A 13,143-nucleotide genomic window follows, 5' to 3' on the forward strand; every position below is an offset into this window, starting at 1 on the left:
CCAAAATGCCTATATTTATTTCCACACTTTGATACATTGATTACATTCTTTGTGATATTTCAAACCAGTGTTTGTTTTAATTGTTGCTCATTTATTAATATAATTGGCACATCAAATTCCATTGAAAAGTTTTGTGATTTGTTTGGATGTTTCCTCTGATTTTTCAGGAGAGGAGAAACTCCAAAGGCATCCTTATTAAAAATACACTTTAAAATCAGATGATTATGAAATGAGTGTATATTACCGAACATTTTTAGCTGTGCAGTAATCTTTACTTCTATGTTTTATTAAAGTGTAAGGTTATGTAGGCATTAGTAATGTTCTTGTTTAAGAAACCCTGGGTTTGGGCATCAGCTAATGTAACACTTGGTTTCGATGGTCCACTTTAGACATTCTACAAACTACAAGTAACTTTGTAACTACATATCAACTTGTTCTACTAACCCTAAACCTAACCTAACAGTCCGCTAACCGTCTACTAATAGAGTTAGCTGACGTGTAGTTGTAAAGTTACTTATAGTTAGTAGAGTGTCTAAAGTAGACCATTGAAATAAAGTCTAACCAAGTATAACTACTCTACTGAACATGAAAAGCAGAAAGAATCTATCTCAAGTGAATCTGATTAATTTCAGGTGAACACTTTGTCTAGAATGGAAACCAGCAAGGTCATCTCAACTGACCAAGGTCCAGTTGTCATCCAAGTTAATCCACAGGTGGCACAGAATGCTGTTATACGTGATTATGGACAGGCCAGAGGAGCGTATCGCAATACGGAGCTCACTACATTCTTCAAAGTACAACCACAGGCTTTGGGGGTAATGCTTTTAATTATCAACTTTAATTGTGTGTGATTTTTTTTTTGTGATCTCATTTACTTGTGATAAAATGAACAGAAAATAAAAAACTGTTGTCAAATGTTGTAGCAACTCATAATGTAATAATTTTCTCAAAATGTAATACATTCTTGAGCTTATAATGTATTATATTATAATGTATTATAATTTTTACGTTATGAGAAATTTACCTGCAAAAACCTGCAAAATTCAACATTTAAGTATTCATGCAATTATTATTATTATTACTACTGTTATTATATTATTATTACTATTACTATTATTAATTTTTACTCTTAATATTATTATTATTACTATTAATATAATTTGTATTACTATTATTATTATTACTGTTATTATATTATTATTACTATTATTACTATTATTATTACTGTTATTACTATTACTGTTATTATTATTATTACTAATACTATTATTTTTACTCTTACTATTATTATTATTATTACTATAAGTATTATTAATACTTTGACTCTTAATATTATTATTACTATTAATATTATTTGTATTACTATTATTATTATTATTACTACTACTGTTATTATATTATTATTATTACTACTATTATTATTGTTACTGTTTTTACTATTACTGTTATTATTATTGATATTATTACCTTTATTATTATTACTATTATTATTACTATTAATATTATTATTACTGTTGTTATTATTATTATTACTATTGCTATTACCGTTATTATTTTTATTACTATTACTGTTGTTATTATTATTATTATTACAATAACTATTACTATTAACATTACTACTATTATTACTATTATTATTGTTACTTTTACTGTTATTATTATTATTATTATTACTATTACTATTATTACTACTGTGTTAAGCACAAGTTAAGACTTAACATTCTAACATTTCTTCACTTTACAAGTCACAGCAAAACAATTCTGAATGTACGTCAGAGGTTATGATTGGATTTATATTTTTAAAAATGTACTGTAAAGGGATATTAATATATGTTTTATGTTTTAAAAGCTATGAAAATATGACAGTCGTATTTTGGTGAGTATAATGTAATTTCTCATAATGTACAAATTGTTACTACATTATGAGCTCAAGAATTTATTGTGTAATACATAATTATGTAACACTTATTACATTATGTGCAGGTATTACATGTTAACAATTAGAAGTTAAAATAAGTGTGTCGATCTGATTGCCTTTAGACTGTAATGCAAAAAAGATTAATATAGCTTATTTTGTGTGTGTGTGGGTGCGCGCGCGTGTGTGTGTGTGTGTCAAAACATGATGGATACGCACTTGTACAAAAAATATAAACACTTGACCCATATCTGCTCTCTCTAGACTGTCCAGATAATGATTGGAGTGATGGTTTTCTTATTTGGTATTGTACGCACCACCAACGTCTTCTATAACAATTTCCCAGCTATTTCTATCGTGAGTGGCATAACCTACTGGGGATCTTTCATTGTAAGTTTCATTTTTTTTTTGGTTTTGCTTTATTGGCTCTGATTTTAATTTCCAGAATGAACAGTGTAATGTCCTGTTTCTCTCTCAGAACATCAGTGCTGGGTCTCTGTCTGTTGCTGCGCAGAATAAACTTAATCCCTGTGTGGTACGTACATATAATGTGCTGAAATCTGTTGGTGATAGCTCTTCTTTTGTCCCATTGTTTCTAATACATATACTATTATACACATTCACAAGTGCGAGCACAAAGCGCTTTCAGTCATCTGTTCTTTGAGTAGAGACTGCATAGGGGTAAAGGCCTGTGAGGTAAAAGGCCACTGAGATTTTTTTTTCATCCCTAAACACTTAATAACAAAAAAACAACACAGCACTTTCCTATATCTACCTTTCTTTGGCTTTATTTTAAATGTTCATAATGAAAAATAAGCTTTTTTAGAGCAATGAGACATTCATCCTTTAAGGATGTGGAAAGGACATCTGACTCCTTATCAATTTACATATTTAAAACAATGAGTTCAGGACATTTAATAAGTGTACACTATTACTATTTCACCTTTGTCATCTTGTCTTCCTGTAGGTGAAAGCTTCTCTTATAATGAATGTGATCAGTGCCATAACCGCAGGACTTGCCTTTCTTCTGATGGCCATAGATATAGTTTTGATTTCCGTACATCATTGCTACTATGGCTATGGTAGTACTAACTGTTTCATTGTTCAGGTATTAAATGTACAATACCATTCTATATTAATGTTATCTGCTCAAATTTGTTTTGTTCACCAAAAAAAATGTCTATTGTATCATCATTTACTAATTGAAAATTATTTTAATCATAAAGATTGTGTGGTAACGCTTTAGATTACAGCCCGGAAAGTACTGTGTAAATAAAACAAATGTACAAATTTACAGCACAACTTTGAGTAATAATAGTGAATTATAGTACTTTCCAGGCCAAACTTGACATATTTTTCCCTTATACCTACACTATAATTACCAAAATAATTATATAGTAATTACATTATAATTACAGTTCTGCTTTAAATTTGTACTTTGCGGGCTGTAATCTAAAATGTTACCGATTGTGCTGGTCAATCTGTTTCATATGCAATTACAATGACTAGCAAATGGAAATTGTATGCTTCAAAATGACGCAATAGGCATTAAAAAAGTATTATAATTAGGGATGCACAGATACCAACACCAGTACTCGGGTCTCGGTCCGATACTGTTGTCAAGTACTCGTACTCGTAAAACTACCCCGATACAGCCGCACCCGATACCACTTTATGGCAACGCATCTTCGGATGCGGAGCCGCGTGGTACATAAGTCGGCATGCACACCCGCACACCGCGGCGCCAAGTGCAAAGGGGTCTCACGCTCTCAAAGCGCACAACAGCCATAGTTTGGCGTCATTTTTGCCGCGCGCACCCGATCGCTAGTGCGGACGCGGCAAGTATAAACCAAGCTTAACCGCCCGTGAGGCAGAGACCTCTCGGTAGTGAGCGCTGAAAGTGAAGGGCTGTTTAGTAGGGATATGTGCAATGACTAGCCTAACCCCGGTAGTATAACAAGCCTAAGCAAGCTTAACTGTTATACTAGTTTGACATGACATGGAAGAAAATGGAAAAGTTTTGTGTAAGCTTTCAAAATCCTCCCTCACCCGAGTGGAGATTTATCTGAAGCCGCCGCAAGCGCCAGAGAAAACCAACGCATACAAAACCTGAGGTCAAATTAAATGATTTTGTTTTGCTGCAGATATAAACTTTTCAAAATAATATATTAATTTCAAGATATAACATTAACACGACAGTAATTTAAACATAGCCTTTGTAAAAAATATATATTTAAAGCAAAAACCTTAAATACAAAAAAATGTAAACGACTAGTATTTTCCAAGTCGTCTTGCAGCAGCGCTAACGTTTAATCGACTAGTCTCGCACATCCTTAGCTCAGTGTCACACATTGTAGATGAAAACAGAAACAGGCTCACAGCTGATAATGCAGAGAAGCTTATTTTCATCTCCAAAAAGGGCTGTATGGCTATGGTAACATAGACTAATTTAATTCAGTTGTTCTGCTACTATGTTGTGTGGTACTGGAATCCACTGAATGTTACAGGTTACATTTATGTGAAATGGGCAGCAGTGCCATGTTTGTTTAGGAAAACAAAAGTTGAATGTTAAAGGTCACGTTTTTCGTGTTTTTTTGAAGCTTTGATTGTGTTTACAGTGTGCAATATAACATGTATTCATGTTTCATGAGTAAAAAAACACAGTTTTTTTCACACAATTTACTTATCTGTATACCGCTGTTTTCACTGTCCTCAAAACGGCCTGAGAATTTCCTCGTTCTATGAAGTCCCTCCTTCAGAAACACGTAACGTGTTCTGATTGTGCCAGCGGTTCCCGTGTTGTGATTCGACAGCAGCTTAGCACACGTTGCCCGGAAAGGTCACGCCTCTTACCATAACGGGGAGATGAACGCGCTCAAACTACAGCCCCTGAAGGCCAAACAAAGGTGATTTGACTGCGGGATGAAAATAACAGCGCCTGAACGACATGGCGACAAATGCAACCGAACCGAACCGAACGCAACACTTCCTCTTCTCCACGAGGGAGCAACAAGACCACGCCCCCTTTTTTCGCGTATTCTTGTGGGCGGAGGTTAGTCAACAAACTGTTCTACTGACGTAATTAAAGCAGGATGTACAGGGTTGTAGTCCAAACCGGCCGTTCGCTGTAGGCTTTGAAAGGGAACTTCTGTCAAATAAAATATCTCGCTTGGCATTGAACTTTTGAGCTTTATAATTTTACAGGTATTATTTATGCTCTAACAGCAACATTACACACTAACTAAAGTTTGAAAAATGGGATCACGAAGAACAGGACCTTTAAGATGTCAGCAACAGCATCAATTTGTGTATTTACTTTGTTACAGTCAGAAAGTGAAAAACATCTGATGAAAATAAAACATTGTTAGAAGAACTGTAATGGTATTATTAAGTACTCGTATCAGTACTTGGTATCAGCAAGAACCCAAATATAAGTACTTGTACTTGGTCTGAAAAAAAGTGGTATCGGTGCATCCCTAATTATAATAGTCACAAAGTAGTCCATGCCTTTTTATATATAGTTGCATATTTAGTTTTATATATATATAAATCCACTCAATGTAGTTGATGGGATATTATTTGTTAAACTACTTTCATATGATCATGTTGAATTTTTTTTTAGAGTTATGATCTTGGGATCACTGGAATATTGCTGGTGTTCTCCATCCTTCAGATGATCATCTCCATCTGTATCTCAGCGTTTGCCTGCAAAGCCACCTGCAACAATGACTCGAGAGTGGTCAATGTGCCACTAAACCAGGTAACAATTTACAACACTTCAATGTAAACTACAGCCTTTTTCCTACTGCTAGATTGTTTAAGTGGGTGACAGTAGGTTTTTCTACTTTTCCACCAAATTAGTGATCTGTGTTGGTTTCCCTTTCATTTCCATAGACTTTTAGTTTGTATGTTCCTGATTTTCTTTTCCTTTGGAAGTCTAGAAACTATGGTGGTAACCAGGGCCTGAAATTAACTTTTTTGACCACCAGCCACTTTGACTTTTTACCAGCCACTTTTTTTTTTCTCCTCAACATTAAGCCTGTTCACGTGCTTGTCCGATTTTTTTTTTGTGTGTTGTAAATATAATTTATTCTCAAGAAATATTCTCACCAGTGTTCAATCAGCTTTGACATATTAAAATCTGCATATCTTTGATATTTTTACCTTTTATAAAGGGCATTTTTTCCCCATAATCTTATTAAATATAGGCTATGCTTCAGCTTTCAGTTTATGTTCTTAAATTTGATGTATAAATTAAATTAGAATAATAAGACACTGTAGGGCTGTTACCAATAATTCAATAATTTGCACTGAAAAATTACAACTGCATTAAAAAATGTTATGAGATTGTTTTAAATATTTTTGAATATACAAAAAAGAAAAGTTGGAAAGAATGTTTAAACATGAAACTAAACTATCAGTAGGTGGCAGAAGGTGACCTTTTTAATGAGTGAGTCATTGAGTCGATTCGTTCAAACGGCTGATTCATTCAAGAATGAGGCAGTCGTTTATGAATAGGTCATTGAAACTTTGATACAAACGATTCATTCAAACACTGAATCATTCAGTAACATTGATTTCTCCTCGAGAGGCTGCGCGAGCGTCAACAGCGCAACATTGTTACGTCAGTTTATTATACATTAGGCTTGTCATGTAGTGTGTTGTCAAGAGGCCAGGAGGTTGATAGGAAGGCTCAGTACAACAAAGGGGCTAGTTTCCCAAATGCCAGACGTGATTTATTTACAGCATTTCAAAAATTGTGCAGTTCACTCAAAGTACAAAAAAAAAACACACAAAAAAACAAAGAAAACAAGTAAACTTAGTTTAACTTATACTTAAAGGGATAGTTCACACAAAAATGAAAATTAGCGCATAATTTACTCACCCTCAAGTCATCCTATAGGTGTATATGACATTCTTCTGTCAGACGAATAAAATCTGAGGTATATTACATAAGTCCAGGCTAATCCAAGCATTAGAATTTGATTCATAGTTGATCTGTTTTTGAAGTCCATAAAAAGTGCATCTGTCCGTCAAATAACTGCTCCACGCGGCTCTGGGGTGTTAATAAAGGCCTTCTGAAGCGAATCGATGCGTTTGTGTAAGAAAAATATTCATATCTAAAAATTATCGAGTAAACTTTCGGCCGACCGCCTTCCGTGGAAAAGTGTTGAATGTTGAAAAGTGAAAAGTGAAACTCAAGATGCGAACGTGACGTCATGACGAGCGGACAGGGCCAGCCCTGACCAATTTGCTGCCCTAGGCAAGATTTTACTTGGTGCCCCTTGTAAGGTTTAGCACTACATGTTATCAGTCTAAGTTGTGGAATTACTACTGTTTTATTTTTGTAATGCATTGATGTTTTTATTTTTATTTTTATTTACTTTGTTATTGTTTTATATGATGTCCAGTCCATTCTATCATTATGTTCATGATATTATTATTATTATTTTATTTTTTAAAAGGATGATAGTTAAACTATACAAAAATAGCACCTACGCCACATTACAGCCTAAACACACATAGCAAGAGTAATAGCATCCAGCATTCATGCATTGAGAACTAGCAAATGTGTTTGTTTTCCAGTAGATGGCAGCAATCTTCCACTAAACTATGCACATTCATGTTTTCACCATGAATTAAACTGAGAAATGTAGATATTTAATGTGAATTTTAAATAAAATGTTGCTATTTTAAATAAACTTGTATATAAATATCATTACTAATTTTGGCAAATACATTTTAAAATTGCCATATGTCCCCTTAAAACGGCACAACTGTAGAGTAAAAACATTAGGCTATTAAAAAAGTGATATTGCATGCGTTTTTATCTACAAAATCACACTGGCTGGCCTCTCGAGAACCCAGAACAGCTGTTTGCATAAAGTTTAAGGTAAAACTGGAATTAATTAACGAACATTAGTATTTTACTACTATGCAATTAAATAAACTGTACATTCATTAGCCTACATCACTTTACCTCACTTTACACTGCAAAAAAAATGCTCTTCTTATTTAGTATTTTTTCTTGTTTCCTGTCCAAATATCTAAAAATTCTTAAATCAAGATGTATTTACTAGTAAAATGACAGATATATTTAGATATTTTTCTTTTCTTGTTTTCTGGGGGGGAAAAACACTCAAATGAAGAGATTTTTTGCATAAAACAAGCTAAATTATCTGCCAAATGGGGTGAGAAAAATTATCTTGTTTCTGTTTGGGACAGAAACAAGAAACAAGATTTCAATCAGAAACTTATTTTTCTCACCCCATTGGCAGATAATTTAACTTGTTTTAAGCATAAACTCACTTAATTTTAATTTTATTTTCAAGAAAACATTTTACATTTTACTTATCTAGTAAATGCATCTTAATTTAAGAAGTTTTAGATATTTAGACTAGAAACAAGACAAAAATACTAAGTAAGAAGAGCATTTTTGCAGTGTTTCCCTTATCTTGCCTGCATCAGAGGGCTTCTGTCTTTTTTGACACTACAATTCGGCCATCCATCATAAATTATCAGGCAACTTTCACCGTGTCTACACCTGGCGCGAGCGGCCAAGCACCCTAAAAAATGAAAGCAATCCTGTCTACGTTGGATGCGGAGAGAGGCGACGCAACACAACAAATTCCCAACTTTAAAATGATTGCGCGTTATATTTCTGACGCACTTCAAGTAGCTCGGCGTGGGAGATTATTGAGGCGGACCGGGAAGATGTGGGGGACTTAGTTAAGTTAATATTTCAAATTAATATTAATAAAATAGTATCAGTAATACATTTTGGCGCCCCTATGGATGAGTGGCGCCCCTAGCATTTGCCTATTCCGCCTATGCCACGGGCCGGCCCTGCGAGCGGACCTGGTCGCGTTAGTCTTTCGATCGGCAGGGGAACTTTCAACAATTTTTCAATAAATTGAACAGGGAAGGCGGTCGGCCAAAAGTTTACTTGATAAAGTTTTAAATATGGATATTTTTCTTACACAAACGCGTCGATTCGCTTCAGAAGGCCTTTATTAACACCCCGGAGCCGTGTGGAGCAGTTATATGATGGACAGATGCACTTTTTATGGACTTCAAAAACAGAGCAACTATGAATCAAATTCTAATGCTTGGATTAGCCTGGACTTATGTAATATATCTCATATTTTATTCATCTGACAGAAGAATGTCATATACACCTAGGATGACTTGAGGGTGAGTAAATTATGCGCTAATTTTCATTTTTGGGTGAACTATCCCTTTAAGCTAAAAACAAAAGCAAAATGCTGTGAGCAGCAAAATCTGGCACTAAACAATGCCTAGCATATCAATCAGAGCAAACTTCATGTCTCACCTCAGACAAACATTCAAACACTTTGCACAGTATATAGAATGCAACCTCCCCAAACAAATTCAAACAATGGCTTAAATAGTCAAGTTTCCCGCCAATTGCAAAATTCACCCGCATTTGGCGCGTGGTCGGGTGTTAATTTCAGGCCCTGGTGTTAACTCTTTTGAACATTGGCCTGTCAATGCAGGAAGTAATGCAGACTAATGAGTAGTACTACACTAACACTTCAGCTACGACTATTAACTAATATAGAAAGAAGCTTAACTAATAAGTAAGTAATAGTAGCCTAAATTAAGGACTGAGATAGTTCTTTATTAGTTAATCAATAATTACTGAATGAGATTGGCCATTAATAACTATCAATTTACTATGACAGATTACAAGAAATTACCAATTAATTACTAATCACAGCATTATTGTGTGTCTGAGAAATAATAAATTGCCTTTTTGAGAGTGACTAGGTAACACTTGAGTAATTATTAATGGATTCATGACCATAATCAGTGTTTAAAAAGACAAGCGATTATGTCTCAGACACGTGATAATGTGTGTTGGGGAAAGTTACTTTGAAAAGTAATGCAACTCCCTTATAATGAAACTAATTGCGTTACTTAGTTACTTGTTATGAAAAGTAATGTGTTGCATTACTTTTGCGTTACTTTTTCCTCACTTGGGCTGGGCACCAAAATTGAAATAATAAGGCTGAAGGAAATGCACATTCACACGTGTACAGTAGAGTCTTCTCCAGCTCAAACTAACCTTTCAGCTGTGCTGTCATTCTGGATTGAAGAAGAACAGAACACAGGAGACGAAAGTTTAATTTACTTCATCAATAAAAACTAAAAAACTAGTCATTTTTGCGTATGGTTCTGTTGTGAACTTTTCTCTTCTAAAGTGTAGGAAACTCAGAAGTGGAGACCAGGAGACGTCGAGATTGCGTTCAAACAGAAGTTATTCTTTTAATGAGAACTCTCTGTGCTGCAGGTCGTCCGAAAACAGTCTAACTTAACTGTACAAAACAATGCAATTTATCTACATTTCGGGGGGAGGGATTATACAGCAGGGGAGGAGACATAGGAAAATAGGGACACACCCCAAACATTCCTGTCTCATCAGCCGTAATTCAATCAGCATAACAGTGTCATTCAAATGCATAGATGCTAATCCAATCACTCAAGCAGTATTGCTCTAAACTTGTCATGGTAAATAGTCAGGAAGTGCATAAAGACAAAAGACTTAATGTCTCAAACACTTACACAGCCTGACGTAATCTCTTTAGAATTTCCTCAAGTTTACTTCAAAATGTAAAACACAAATATAGATAATGTTTTCAGTTATATTCTATTACATTGGAACCTATATATAACAATGTATACATTTGTAATCTTACAGTTCGACTGAATCATCGATGGTCAGCAGCCAGCCCTTACGAAAGGAAAATATATTTACCAATATATTACTTGAAATATATTATAATATATTGTTAATATATTGATGGTACATATATACAATATATGTAATATATTGCAGTATATTGCAAAATATACAAATGATTGCCGCTTTCAATATATTGCAATATATTGGAAAATATTAATATTAAATCCCATATATGGGAATATATCGCCTAATGTATTACATGATATTTTCCAATATACTGCAATATATTTTTGTTTCGTAAGGGAGTACATTGGTCAATAAAGTGATATTATGATTAAATGCAAAACAAATACTTGTTTTATTTAACATATTTAATTATTGGTGGTTTTCGTAGTATTCTGTTTTTGCATTTCACTGATTTTATTCATTTTGAGGAATATTGAATCTGTTTCTGTGCAAGTGAGATTAGTAAAGGCCTGCTCACATTTAGGGTATATTTACATGACAACAACGTACTAAAAATAGACGACAACGTTGTAAAAAAGATCCCTGTTCACACGTTTCTGCTAACGTTGTCAAAAAGATCCCTGTTCACACGTATCTGCTAAAATTATTAAAATGGCTGTATTATACATGCAAGGCCAGTAGATGTCGTTTTGTCAAGAATGTTTTAGAGGTCTGAAAATGCAAGCTTTTGAAAACAACACCTTTACCGTCTTCCATATAAACAACAAAAACACCCTGCAAACATGTAATACGCATGCTCATGACGTCACCGTTTTCACAGATTGGTGTTTGTGTTGTTCACATGGAAGATGGTAAAGGTATCATTTTCAAAAGCATGCATTTTAAGGCCCCCAAACATCTGTGTAATGTAAATGAATGGCCCAAACCCATTGACATAAACAGTCAGTATGTGTGCTGTGTGGATTGAGTTAGTAAAATGAAAACTGATATGAACATATCTTGTCTGTTCCTTCTCAGGGATACTGAGTCACAGTGAGGAGATCCTACCAAGGTTGCAAGGAATTACAGTCTCATATTGTTGCTTCTAAGTGCAAGACAGAAGATGAGATCAAAACACCCTCAATAAAACAATAAAACTCTGGAGAGAGGATCTCAAAGACACCGCCTTGCCCAGACTTCTCTCCTGCTGTCAGGCGCATTTCTTACTCTTAGAATTATTCTTTGAGCAATTCATGTTATGTATTTATTATTTCTGAATTGGCTTATATTTGTTTAGTTGTGTAATTGGCATGATACATGTTTACCTGACAAATAAAATGTTATATTTGATTTATTCTGTATTCTTCTGAAATCATTATGACCAGTAGATTAAGTGGAGTCTAGTGTTTCCACAAATCTGCGTCAGGATAGATCAAACTAAAGGCCCAATAATAATAATAATAATACAATACATACTAGGGGTGTAACAGTACACAAAACTGACGGTTTGGTACGTACCTTGGTTTTGAAGTCGTGGTTTGGTATATCGGACCACATGGGCCAGCCTTCGCTCCCCATGTGCATCAATGAGCCTCGGCCGCCCATGACCCTGTGGCTGGTTCTCCACTGGTCCTCCATGACCCTGTGGCCGGTTCTCCACTGGTCCTCCATGACCCTGTGGCCGGTTCTCCACTGGTCCTCCATGACCCTGTGGCCGGTTCTCCACTGGTCCTCCATGACCCTGTGGCCGGTTCTCCACTGGTCCTCCATGACCCTGTGGCCGGTTCTCCACTGGTCCTTCATGACCCTGTGGCCGGTTCTCCACTGGTCCTTCATGACCCTGTGGCCGGTTCTCCACTGGTCCTTCATGACCCTGTGGTTCTCCACTGGTCCTCCATGACCCTGTGGCCGGTTCTCCACTGGTCCTCCATGACCCTGTGGCCGGTTCTCCACTGGTCCTCCATGACCCTGTGGCCGGTTCTCCACTGGTCCTCCATGACCCTGTGGCCGGTTCTCCACTGGTCCTCCATGACCCTGTGGCTGGTTCTCCACTGGTCCTTCATGACCCTGTGGCCGGTTCTCCACTGGTCCTTCATGACCCTGTGGCCGGTTCTCCACTGGTCCTCCATGACCCTGTGGCTGGTTCTCCACTGGTCCTTCATGACCCTGTGGCCGGTTCTCCACTGGTCCTTCATGACCCTGTGGCCGGTTCTCCACTGGTCCTCCATGACCCTGTGGCTGGTTCTCCACTGGTCCTCCATGACCCTGTGGCTGGTTCTCCACTGGTCCTTCATGACCCTGTGGCTGGTTCTCCACTGGTCCTCCATGACCCTGTGGCCGGTTCTCCACTGGTCCTTCATGACCCTGTGGCCGGTTCTCCACTGGTCCTTCATGACCCTGTGGCCGGTTCTCCACTGGTCCTTCATGACCCTGTGGCCGGTTCTCCACTGGTCCTTCATGACCCTGTGGCCGGTTCTCCACTGGTCCTTCATGACCCTGTGGCCGGTTCTCCACTGGTCCTTCATGACCCTGTGGTTCTCCACTGGTCCTCCATGACCCTGTGGCCGGTTCTCCA

The 13,143-nt window shown here is 36.3% G+C and overlaps 1 protein-coding gene across 1 annotated transcript; it reads left to right on the forward strand.

Moving 5' to 3' along the window:
- Positions 1-631: 631 nt before the first annotated feature.
- On the forward strand, positions 632-11,921 carry LOC307128967 (membrane-spanning 4-domains subfamily A member 4A-like). The gene is made up of 6 exons (XM_079821059.1): positions 632-815; positions 2,180-2,305; positions 2,394-2,450; positions 2,883-3,023; positions 5,538-5,675; positions 11,607-11,921. The coding sequence occupies exons 1-6, from the start codon at positions 651-653 to the stop codon at positions 11,613-11,615; spliced, it is 636 nt and encodes a 211-aa protein (XP_079677185.1). The 5' UTR covers positions 632-650; the 3' UTR covers positions 11,616-11,921.
- The last annotated feature ends 1,222 nt before the right edge of the window (positions 11,922-13,143 follow it).

Source organism: Gobio gobio, assembly GCF_949357685.1.
Source record: "Gobio gobio genome assembly, chromosome: 7".
In the NCBI taxonomy this organism is placed as follows: domain Eukaryota; kingdom Metazoa; phylum Chordata; class Actinopteri; order Cypriniformes; family Gobionidae; genus Gobio; species Gobio gobio.

Excerpts from the sequence above, each read along its gene's own strand:
- LOC307128967 (XM_079821059.1), top strand. The coding sequence starts at position 651 with ATGGAAACCAGCAAGGTCATCTCAACTGACCAAGGTCCAGTTGTCATC. Across the intron at positions 816-2,179 it reads TACAACCACAGGCTTTGGGG|ACTGTCCAGATAATGATTGG; the intron begins GTAATGCTTTTA and ends TGCTCTCTCTAG. Across the intron at positions 3,024-5,537 it reads CTAACTGTTTCATTGTTCAG|AGTTATGATCTTGGGATCAC; the intron begins GTATTAAATGTA and ends ATTTTTTTTTAG.